Source organism: Ursus americanus, chromosome 1 (assembly GCF_024610735.1).
Source record: "Ursus americanus isolate L20-20 chromosome 1, mUrsAme1.1.p, whole genome shotgun sequence".
Classification (NCBI taxonomy): Eukaryota; Metazoa; Chordata; class Mammalia; order Carnivora; family Ursidae; genus Ursus; species Ursus americanus.
Genome location: NC_142127.1, coordinates 62,348,680 through 62,361,541, shown reverse-complemented (window position 1 = coordinate 62,361,541; position 12,862 = coordinate 62,348,680). Strand labels below are relative to the sequence as shown.

General features: G+C 36.8%; 1 protein-coding gene across 1 annotated transcript in view; it reads right to left on the bottom strand.

Annotated features, from left to right (window-relative positions):
• FAM171B (family with sequence similarity 171 member B) overlaps window positions 1–12,862 on the bottom strand; it is a 61,743-nt gene that overhangs the window by 17,092 nt on the left and 31,789 nt on the right. The window contains exons 2-3 of the mRNA XM_045806277.2: window positions 8,065–8,298; window positions 2,678–2,770 (exon numbers count right to left, since the gene is read on the bottom strand). Of these exons, the coding sequence (XP_045662233.1) occupies window positions 2,678–2,770; window positions 8,065–8,298 (327 nt within the window). The remainder of the gene's footprint in view (window positions 1–2,677; window positions 2,771–8,064; window positions 8,299–12,862) is intronic.

Genomic DNA, 12,862 nt, shown 5'->3' with positions numbered 1-12,862 from the left:
CCAGAATTTCTTTACCCTTTTTTCACTCCAGGGAACCACATACTGACCATTTTAGTCCATATGGTTCACTTGGGGTTTCATTTCTGTAACAGGAGTAGAGTTAATGACGCATGCCAGAATGGCCCGGAACCAATACAAATGTCAGGCATTCAATTTGTAAATATTATCCTCATGTTAATAATTTTTAATTGACTCTTCTTTAACTTAGGGAATAAGAATACAGAATATTGATACTTCTTTAATTAATGCATTCTTAATAATCCAAGGGTCAATTCTTAAATCATTAAAACTTATCAAAAACATCAACTATTGCTTTGACTTTAAAGCCACTGATAAAGACAGAAGCAGTCAGTTAAATTATTAGAATTTTAAAAGTCCTGTTACATGACAGTACATAATAATAGAATTTTAAAAGTCCTGTTACATGACAGTACATAATAAAATGTAATAGTTTTCAAAATCAGTGTATAGTTTACATATGAAGCTAGAAAAATAATACCTGGAGAATAAGGGATATAAATAAAAACAACACATTTCTATTATTGTTTAAGTTGTTAAATTTAATCATTAATCGTTTAAATAATCTTATACCTTCTGTCTGATCACTTTACAGATACTGTCTACATCTTACTCTTTTGTGTCTTGAATTTCAGATTAATGGAGGCTGAGACATGAAAACTGAATGTAATACCTGACCCTAAAATGGAGTGGAAAAAAAAATGTGTCAGTAGACAAAAAGGGAATTTGGGTGGTAAGTTATTCTATCAAAATAATTTTGCTGAACTGTGCCATGGCCATTTAATATCCCTTTTCTTAGGAATTGCATGCTTAAGTATTTAGAGGTAAAAGGCCATGATACGTGTAACTTACCTTCAGGTGGTTCAGGGGGAAAAAAAAGCACACCCACAGCGTAAATACACATAGTAAAGCAAACGGAATCGTGTTATTTGTCTCATTCTTCCAACTTTTCTGTATCTTGAAATTACTTCTGTATTTGAAGCTATTTCCAAAGTTAAAAACTTTTGCTTTAATTATGTTGAAGCCCCAAATTTCTTACAATTGAAAACATGTACACTAAGTAAAATGTCTGGCTGGGCTTCTCTAAGGTTTTGTACATTCCTAAAGTTTCTAATTTCTCCTGCTCCCTTTGCCACAAATACACGCAGACCCAACACATTTTCATTGTACAAACCATACACCATTCTGATCAAATCCTAGAAGAAAAAATCTAAACGTTTTATGGACATTGAGAAGTGAGGATGGGCATTTTCTAAGGAAGGATTTAACATCTGCAGAAACATCCATCCCTTCCTCATTAGCCCTGTCAGTGGCTCAACTCTTACGGAAATGAGGCAGTAAAAGGAAGTGAGACCTCAAGAGAGCTCTGTGTTCTCCTGGAGATGCCCCAAGACAGTATTTTCCAGACAAATGAGCATTCACTATTGCTTGGTAAAACACAAAGGAGTGGCACATGGATGCGTCCGCGCTAATCCACTTCATATATTCTGGAGGAAATGACAATTTGTAATGGGGTTTGAAGAGGACAGTAAGGAGTAGGAAGGTGTCAAAACCAAAACAAATTGCTGAAGAGGGATTGTTTTTATTAAGGTCCCAGCAGCATAAAATGTAGCCTCTCTCCGCAGTCAGTAGTTCCTATTTATTTGTCATCCGTCTGCGCACAATGCCACGTGCGCCCCTTTGGCCATGCACAGCAAACTCAGCAGCCCACGATTCTGTTAAATGCATTCGATTTCAAGAGTAAGAGATTTTGCTACTTTCCTCGGTAAATGACTCCAAAATGAATCATGCCCGAGTTTAATTTTTTTTCCAAATAATATTTTTAATACTTTAGAAATAAGATAGCTTCTGAAAACGAACTTCCACAATTTCTTTCACCATGACTCTTGTTAGACTCTACTTTGAAGATTTTCTGCTTCTACCAGTCATTCCTATTACGCTTCAGTCCTAAACACTAATTCCTTGATACAAAGCAAACAAGTTGTTGTCAACTAGAGGTTTTGTACAGTACGCAGTAAGAGCGCGACAAAATGCTGGGGTTTCTCCTAAGGACTATTAAGGAAGATGGGGGGAAAGAAGTAAGGCTGAAACTGTCTTTCTCATGGTTGGTAAAGTGAAACTGGAGGCCACGGCTTGAATCAGACCTAAAATAAGTCTTCCTGTGTTCTTCCCGATGGGATATGCGAGTGGGGTAAATCCCATCTGCTGAGGAAAGACCTTACCCAGTCTCAGGCCTTTCCTGCTCCGGCAGCAGGGTTGATGCCAGAGGCAGGGAGGAAGGTGCCTGCAAATTAGAGAGTCCTAACGTTTTCCCAATTTCACCAACCACTAAAGCCCAGGGAGAGACGGTGTTTGGAAAGAAGTTGAGAATCTCTATGCAACATTTCCAAAAGTCAAATGTTCCTACTCGGGCAGGGGTGGGAGGTGGTGGTGGTGCTAAAAAGGTAAAGAATGATTCCCACTCCACAGAACCCCATACTGTGCTCTGACAGTGAAGTGAGAATCAGTTAAGATCAACTAAGAGCAGCAGTAATCGTCCGTGATCAATTTAGGGTTTTTTTCCAAGTGATAACCAACATTGATTCATTAGTGAAGTACAGTTACATAATTAAAGTGATTATTATCACTAAGTTTTTATTTTGAGAAGTGGTGTACTTACCAGCTAATTTTCCGGTAATTAAAACAGTGTCTTCAAACAGCCATATATTTGCTTGGCTTTGCGGGAACAGTGAAAGTGTAACTGATGAATATACTGTGAAATATAGCACAATTAAAATACTTTATTAAATGTGGGGAAAAACTAGGTAAATAGTCTGTTCCAGCAGTCCCTAAAAAGTGGGGGCGGGCGGAACTGTAATAACAAGGAAAAATAAACATAAAATATGATGGAGGGGGAGAAAAGAGGATACAATAAAGTGAGAAAAAAGGTCAGGCATCACTATTTTATTTTACTAATCCTATTTCCAGTAGTTTGTACCAAAGTGACTAATGATGTTCTCTAACCCCAGTTATATATGGTCAGGTTAAATGCTTGAATAATCCTGAAGAATCTTCCGCTATTTTCTCTATACAATGGTTACTTGTTATTTTTTTAGATCATTAGAAAGAAATATCTTGGCTCCACAGTAGAAGGTTCTCTGAGCTAGAGACTACATCCACTGCCTGCTCGTTCTCTCAACTTCCTGCATAAGGGTGCCATGCTCTTCCTCACACAGGATGGTTTGCCAGACGCTGAGCTGGCAGAGCAGGAAACAGCTGGACACATAATGGAACAACTGATCACAGGCAGCCACGGGCAGTAATACAGGAGCCAGACCTGCCTACACGAGAAAGGCGCCTTCAGCACCTGGTGGCGTAAGTGCAGATGACCTGAAAGATAACTACATTATTTCCAGATCAGAAGAAGCAGGAACAAAAGACCATTTTATAAGCAAGAACAGATCAAATAAACTTACTAAAAGTGAGTTCTCATTTGATAGCTCTCCTCTATCCAGTGTAAGTATTTGAAATTAATAGAAATAATATAATATCCCTAAATCACTTAGGACAGGATAAAAACAGATTTGCATGTTTTAAGATATTTCAAAGAGCTGTAAAGGAAATAGAGAATAAAACACAAAAACACAAAAAGATATGAATGGATATAAAATGAAATATACCTTTTTCCTACACTAGGAAAAGTAAACTACCAGACTAAAGTGGAATTTCAGTTCAGAATACCTTAACAGACTAATTAATGGCTTTATTAGATTGGGGAGAAAGTGTTGGGGTAGCAGCTTAGACCTTGAGATGGTAATAATTAGGGCACTTTCCCATATTTGGTTACTCTCTCAGTCACAGGTAGCTTAAAACCGGGACAGCCCTGACAGCTTAAGGTTATAAAACCTGAGGAGAATCTTCTGAACTTCACTAAAACTTATATGTACATTTCCTTTCACTGACAACATACTTCTCATTATAAAAGGGATGAATATCCACTCTGGAAAAGTGGAGAAATAAAAGAAGAACAAGAAAGTGATGGTCATTGCAATCCTACCACAAAGACAATAACTATTAATATGTCAGTACACTCTTCCTGGACTTTTTCCTGTGATTTTTTTAAATAGTATAATATATACAGAATATTTTTACCCTGCTTTTTCATTTAAGGTAATATCATAAGCATTTCTGTCCCTCAACAGAAACTTTTCCTGGCATTTTCAAGGCTACATATTTCATTTATTGAAGTATCAAGACTTACTGAACCACTGTACTAACAGATACTTAGATTGTTTTCATTTTCACTGTTATTGCAAAAAATATTTGAATCAACATCCTTGTATATGAATATCTGTCAACTTCAGTTATTTGTCTATTTTTAGGACAGATTCCTAGCAGTGGAATACTGGTCAAAGGTTATGAAGATTTTGAAGACTTCTAACACACATATTTCAAAATTGTTACCCAGATCATTTCACGGACTTGTACTCCCACCAGCCACGGTCGAGAGTGCTCAGCATACCTCACTTTGTCAACACTGACTATGCACTTTAAAAACTTTTCTAAGGTGAAGAATTTAAAAAATGTGTATGTCTTTGGTGTACAAATCAGACTATTAAGAAGATAAAACATTTTGTCACATTTAGTGACAAATCATTAGTTTTTCTTGTTTTGAAAATTGCTAAGTCATAATTTTGTCCATTTACCTTATTTAGGCAGGGCCTTGGTGTTTTCTTACTAATTTGTATGAATTATTTGCATATTAAGAATATTCCTCCTGGGCACCTGGGTGGTTCAGTCGGTTAAGCATCCAACTCTTGGTTTTAGCTCAGGTCATGATCTCAGGGTCGTGAGATCGAGCCCCGCGTTAGGCTCTGTGCTCAGTGCAGTCTGCTTGAGATTCTCTACCTCTCCCTCTCCCCCTCCTTGTGTGCTCTCTCGCTCGCTCGCTCTCAAATCTTTAAAAAATATATTACTTCTTATTGTCTCATGTTTTTCCTTAGGCCTATTTCTTGAAATATAATTGACATATAGTTTATTAGCTTCAGGTTATAACATGATTCAATATTTGTATATATTGCAAAATAATCACCACATAAGTCTAGTTAATATCCACCACCGTACATAGTTACATTTTTCCCTGTGATAAGAACTTTTAAGATCTCCTCTCTTAGCAGCTTTCAAATATGCAATACCGTATTATTAACTATAGTCACCATATGGTATATTTTTTTTAAATAGTGAAATCTACTTTTTATGACCTCTTTCATTACTTTTAAGTTTAAGCAGACTATCCTAATAAAAAAAATTAGATAGTTTTTTAAATTTTCTTGTATTTAATAGGATTTGATTTTCCACATTTGAACTCTATGAGCAATGTATCTGTAATATGAATCCAAATTCATTTACGCCAGATAGTTAACCAACACATCCGAACACTGCTTATGAATACTCAGCCTTTTCTCGCTGATTCATAATGCTGCCTTAGCATAGATTACAGTTTCTTATACATGCTAGTATCTGATTTGTACCAGGGTATCACACAGTTTTAATTGAGGAGCTATACAATATTTTGGTTACTTAAAATGGCAAATTGCCTTTTCATACCTGGAAAGTGATTTCCAGGTATTTTTACATTTATTCTCTGAGGATTATTCTGCCAGGTTATTTTTAATGGATTAAATCTATAAATTAGAAGAATTGAAATCTTCACAATATTCAGGCTTTCTAAAGAAATATAATGTTTTGCCATTTATCCAGGGTTTTAGTTTTTAGGTTTTTTTAAGGTCTATAAGTAACATTTGGTAGTTTTATTTCCCCCAACACATGGTTAGTTCACACTTTTTTTTTTTTTTTTTTTTTAGGTTTCCCTGCATATTTTGCTTGTCCTTGTTGTTCTGAGAGGGATTTCATTATTTTCTGTAACCACTGGCTACTTCTGTTTTACAAGAATATGTATTGATTTGTACCAACACTTATTCCACACTCAGTAATTCTGCCAAATTCCATTAATTTTGAGCATTTTAAGATTCATGCTTTGTAATTTTCCAGGGATATGATAACTGGAAATACTAAATGTTTTGATTCTTTCTAATAGCTATTCCCCTTTTTTGGTCTGTTGATACATTTTTGCTCTGATAAGAACTTCTATAATGTAAAATAATATGGACATCTGTGTTCAGTTTCTTACTTTAATAGGATCACCTCTAATATTTTATAGTTAGTATGATTTTAAGATATTTACCATGTTAAGGAGATCTTTGTGGTCCTCGTTTTTATGGAGCTTGTTCTTAGTTAGGCACAGATGGTGAGCTTATAAAATGCATTTCAGACAGTCGTCAATGTTATCTGGTAGTTCTAATATGTTCTAATAAAATATGTAAAATTAATAGAGTGACACATTTGACATCCTTATAATCCTGCAAAGAAGAAAAACCCTACTTGGTCTTAAGTGACATTTAAATAATGGTGAAATTCTTTTTTACTGTTCTGCTTAGGATCTTTGTATTTAGAGTTATAAGTAAGGTTGGTCTATAGAGGAGTACTTGCATGAGAGAGCGCACATAGGACAGCAGGTAACTTTGCATCATTTTGCTAGGTCTCAGAATCAAGGCTGCACTGGTTTTATAAAATGATTCGGAGTACCTTTTTTAAATAGCCTTTGAATCAAGCTATTTTTACCCAGAACGTTTTATCCACGGCTATTAGTCTATCTCATCTAAAATCAACAGTCATTTATAGTATCACAAAATTGTTTATTAGGCTTTAAAAGATTATTGCCATCAAATTTGATATAGAACATTTTTATGATTTTTAAGATTTTATATATTTTTTCATTTTCTCCTTTTACTTGCCTATTTAGATTAGCCAGATGCTGGTGTAATTTTATTTCAAAGAACTAGCATTTTGTCAATTATCTCTTGTTTTCTAATTAACATTCATCTACTTTCATCTTTATTTCCTTTTTCCCATCTTACTTTTGGTTTCTTTCATGATTCTTCTAATTTTTATTTAGTGAATAATTGTGCTTTATTTCTGTCTTTAAAAAAAAAAAAAAACCTAAAGCATGTAAGACCATGAATTCACCTCGGACATACCCCATTCAGATTTTTGAGTCATGATTTCATTAAATCTCATTCACATGAATCTTAGTTTATCTAATTAATTTTTCATTTTCTTTCTCATTCTAAACTTGAACAGTGGTTCAAGAATTCAAATGTTTAATGCAAAACCAAAGGAAGTATCTAAATTCTAATAAGAACCACCACAATTTAAAAAAAAAGACAAAGACTGACTACCTCATGTATCACACTTGTAATCAGGCAGACTTGCATTCTAGTATCTGGTAGGGCCTGTCCTTCCCAATATCCAGTCACAGTAAGTCCTATCATTATTTTTTTTCCTCAGATTTATTGAGATGTAACTGACATGACGGTGTAAGCTTAAGGTATGCGTGATGATTTGATATGTGTATATATTGTGAAATGATTACAGTAACTACCGACTGGTTCCTCAGTATGCCTCTGGTACTCACCTTCTTTTCATCCCCTCTCTTGCATCAGGCTGCTGTTACCACCACCAGGAACACAACCACAGCTTTTTAGCGAGGCTCCCTGAATCTATTTTAGCCCTGCTTTTGGCCTAAACGTCATACACTGTTAAGTAAACTCAGTTTCCAAACAACTTACAGTTATTGTACTCAAGAATCTGTAATAACTGCCTTATTATTCAGCACATAAATCTAAACTTTTTGTCTCCTCTTTTGAGAGCATCCTTTCCTCATCTGGCCGCCCTGCTTCGGGCTGACCCTCTGGGCAGGCCAAGCCCCCTCCGCCACCTGTAGACAAGCTTTGTACCTGAGCAGAGCCCAAGAGCTCAGGATTCCTTCAAACCTCTGTAGGAAAAATAAATAAATAAAAACCTGTTTTCTCAAACTGGCGCTCCTTCTAACCTCTCTGTATTGACTTCACATAGGTTTTCTCATTTTCAGTTTACCAGAACAAAAGAAGAAAAAAACAAACAAAAATCATTTACATTTAGTAAAGGCAAAACACTGTAAGTGCTTACTTGGCATTTTTCCAGTCTTCCAAGGCAGAGGTGTCAGCACGTAGCCATCCTTGTGAGCAATAATGGTTAAGCTGAGCCCCAGTTTATAGGGTACTTTTATCAACACTGCTCCATTGTTTTTAGTTACTGTGGAGTTTGTTTTCGTGTAGTTTACAAACACTTCTACAACTGCTTGACTCAGGTACTGGCGACTGATGATGTCATTCACCTGCACTTTCAGCATAAATACAGACACTGGAGGAGAAAAAAAGCCAGAAATGGCAGCATGTTAGATCCTAGAATGCATGTCACTGTACCTTAAAATGTCATTCAAGACATCTGAATAACAGTACAAAACTGCCGATAAAATCTGGAAATATATCATGTATGGATGGGTTGATAGAAAGAGGTACAAAAACATTCCAACAAGTTCATTATTCTTTCTAAAACTGAATACATTTGAATTTATTATTAAGACAGTATTATTCTAATTTTTTCTGCCAATAGAGAAGGGAAAAAGAAGCAGTGAATAAGGGGAAGACAGGTTCTCTCTTCAGAAAAACACATTTTTACTTGGCCTAATTCTAATGCTATCAATTAACTACTTCAAAATATAGTCAAAAGTCCTAGAATAAAATGCAATCTCGCCAAACCTAGTGCATGGCTACTCCTTTATTTTGTTCTGTCTGGAAAGCAAGGGATGTGTTTCAGATTACAAAATATCAAACAATATCCTTAAAATATCAAAGAATTATCTGTTAGATATATAACAAAGCATAGTAAGATAATAAATTGAGGAAAATCAAAAAATACCTCAAGAGGGGTATAACAATAATTTGGTAGCCGATATTGCAGCTCAATTGGTGTTGATTAGGATTTTTTACCTGACATGCTGTTCTTGCTAAAAATTTTGAGTAAAACAGGTTTTTATAAATGTATACCACAAAATAAGTCCTCATGAGGTGTTTTTTAAAGATATATTTACTTATTTTAGAGAGCATGTGCATGGCGGGGGGAAGAGCAGAGAGAGAGAGAGAATCTCAAGCTCAGTGAGGAGCGGGGAGCCCGATGCGGGGCTCCATCTCGGGGCGCTGAGATCATGACCTGAGTGGAAACCAAGAGTCAGACACTTAACTGACTGTATTCTAACTTTATTAATATAAACTAGATTTTAAATTGCTTTTGGACCATAACAAAGACATTTTAAATACAAATAGAACTACAGCAATAATCACCCAGTCCTAGGAAAGATCTATCTAGCAATCTAGAAGAGGGCTCTGATCCCTTCAAGAATCTAAAATTGAAGTCAGATGTTATCCAAACACCATACTATATATATTCACCATTCTATATATGCATTTTTTAGTATATTTCCTCTCATGTATAATAATATATATAACAATTATAACCACAAGAACTAAAATATGTTGAGGATTAATGAGCCAGGCATTGTGTTAATTTTTAAGTGCATCATTCCATTTACTCTTCAAAACCCTCATTACAGAAATGTTACTGTCCTCTTCGGTGTTTAAATTGGTAACTGTGTGTTAAAGAGGTTTGTTAATCAGCCGTGGCCAGCCCACAGCAGATGGAGGAAACAGGACACGAACTTGGGACCTTGTGCTCTTAAGCCACTGCACTGCAGCTGCCTGATGAAACACTTACACAACTCTAGCCAGAGTGTAGACTGCAGAGATGGGAAGAATGAACTGGGAAAAGAAAAGGGAGGATTATATCCTGGACAGTCATACCTTAAAATGAGGTTCCATTAGTCTGTCTAAAAAACTGTTAATTTCCAGGACAACGATCTCATATATATTCATATATATATATAGAGAGAGAGAGAGAGAGAGAATAGATAACAAGGCACCACTTCCCATCATTTTGTAAGTTCATCCCATTACTCTAAAGTAAAAAAAAAAAAAAAATCATGTTTGTAACATTTAAAATCAAAATACGAAGAAGGGCTGGGGATAAACATATTCCTAATGCCAAGCCTCACATGTATATTATCATAAAAATCTCAGTATACCTTCGTAACATATGTGATATCAAGTCCACTTTACCAGTGAAAAAATGGGGATTCAGACAGGTAATGGGGACTGTCCCCAAGGCTCACTTATATTAAGAGGCCTTGTCAGCCTTCAGTGTCCCCACGAATGACTCTAAAGCCATCGTTAACACCATATAACAGGGAGTCTTGGGGTCATACTACTAAAATTAATTCAAGGAATATAGTGTTGCAGTTTCTGAGAAATGCTTATATAACATCAATTCAAAAGAAAAAAAAGAGTGTTCCCCGGCACACACACACACGCTAAACTATGTCCTCAAACTCAAGTGGGAAATAAAACTGGGGTAAAAAAATAAAAGGTTGCAATATATGTGACATGATGGCCACCTAAACCAAACATCCTTGCATAGGTCCGCCTAGTACAAGCAGCTGTCCCATTCAAAATCAGTCCCCCAGCCTCTAGCTCCTAACCCCCTCGATGAAATTTACTGAGCCACTGGCACAAAGCACCTAACTAATGGGGGCCAGAAAGATTGTCAGGACCTCGAAGCGTGGCTGAAGATACACAGAGGCTAATGGTTGCTGGCACTGAAACATCATAGAAAGTCTATGAGTGCCTACCCACTGTGCCTCCCCAAGTCTCCCTGCCCCTTCTCCTTCTGAAGGCTCGTCCTCCAGCCCTTCCTGCTGATCTGTGAGCTGTACCATAATCCTTCCCCAAAGGCCCCTTATTCCTTATAGCCAGAATTAGACATGGTTGCTTGCTTCCAAAGCTGTAAGCACAGGATGTGTTATTTAATGGGCTACTCTAACTTTTGTAAGAGAAGGTGAAGGCGGGGCACCTGGTGGCTCAGTCATTAAGTGTCTGCCTTCGGCTCGGGGCCTGATCCCAGGGTCCTGGGATCGAGCCCTGCATCGGGCTCCCTGCTCCACTGGGAGCCTGCTTCTTCCTCTCCCACTCCCCCTGCTTGTGTTCCCTCTCTCGCTGGCTGTCTCTATCCTGTCAAATAAATAAATAAAATCTTAAAAAAAAAAAAAAAAGGTGAAGGAAGGAAGGATAATGTACCAAAAATAGGATAAAGCATATGAGAAGGAGACTGCACGTAATTAAAAGGCCATTAAGATTCTCTCATAAAATTTGATAATGGGTCTTATTCCAACCAAACGTACTTACAACGGCTCCCTCGACCACCTATTTAGGAATGGGAATTTTGACTGATTTATTTTCTCCAAAGATTAATTTCAGAAATTCTCAGAGCCTTTCATTTATAGACAAATTGCAATGTGTAGTAAGATCTTGAGCTAAATTCATTAAAAAAAAATTCTGTGTATTCCATCTGTTTCATCCTGTAAAAATATGGTTGCCAAAATAAGACACACTAAAGCCTCCTGACATTCTGAAGCTGGGTTTGATTAATAAATGTTTTCTAAAACACTTTCTAACCAGAATGGAGGATTTTACCTCTCCACACATAATTGTTATGTTAAAGACTAAATTTGATGAGAAAATGAATATCAAATTCAGGGGGAAAAAATGACTTGCAAAGGTCAAACCCTGGCTATGTGCCTTAGCTCTCGTAGCCTCAGGACAGGATGTAACCCGGCCAGCAGAGCCCTCCCTAGCTCAGGCTGGAAAACACTAATGATGTTTGTGACACGCACACATACACCAAGCCCAGTGCTAGAAACTTCATACGTTGTCCAATTTCATCCTATAATTCAAACCTGCAAGACCTTCCCCCTGATCTAAGGCAAGGAAACTAAGGATAAAATTGCACAAATTAAGAAGGGTAGAGACAGGATTCACAGAGGTTCATCTGACTCCAAGCCCCATGCATTCTACTCCCCACATCTCTCACTGAAAAACCTTAGATTGGGTTTTCAGCATATTCCGTAGCTTCCTTATTTCCTTCCAGCCAGTGCAGAGAAGGAAGTGCTTGATTTGCTTACCCTTTGAACCTCTCACCCCAGCCCTCCGCCTGGCTTGTCACCCCAGCATAAGCAACAGCAAAACCAGCATTGAAAAAAAAAAAAAAAAAGTCTCAGCTGGAGGCCTGCTCACTGCAATTAAAGAAGCATGAACAATTCTTTTTCCTCCAAATAAAAGGAAAAGTTGTAAAGAATTGCTTGCTTGTGACTTAAATAGGACCCTTCTGACTTCCCTGATGTCAACAGCTCATCAGGCCAACAGGCCTGGCAACTAGAAGTTCCATATATATATATATATATATGGAACAATCCCCCTTACTAGCTCTCTCCTCCAACAAAAATACTTTGGCATTTAGTTGGGGCAGATTCTGTGACTAAATATATAATTTTCAACTACAGGGGCTTTTGTCTCCATAATCTATCTACACTTCTCCGCTGCATTTTTCAGCTTTCCGTGCACTTGGTATTTTCTCTGTCACTTAATTATAATCATTATGTCTTGCCCACATAATCTTCTTTTCAATATGTCACCATTAGTTTAAAAATGGTTCAATATCAAATGATTTCAACTGAACCCTTAGAAAACACATAATCTAGATGTTGAGAGAAACAAAAACAAAATACACATCAATGAGCCTGGTCCTGAGGTTGCTGGGGAAATTTTTAACCATCACATGATTAAAAGCATTGTTCGGTAGTGAGAATCACTAAAATTCAAAAGACGAATCTATACGTAAAGAGGTGCTCCTGAAAAAGCATGTTAGAACCAACACTAAGAACTAAACTAAAAATGAAGAGCATAAAAATAAAGTGGAATGAAATGGTTGGGAACAACTAGAAATATTCACCTACAGGGGCGACGGGGTGGCTTAGTCA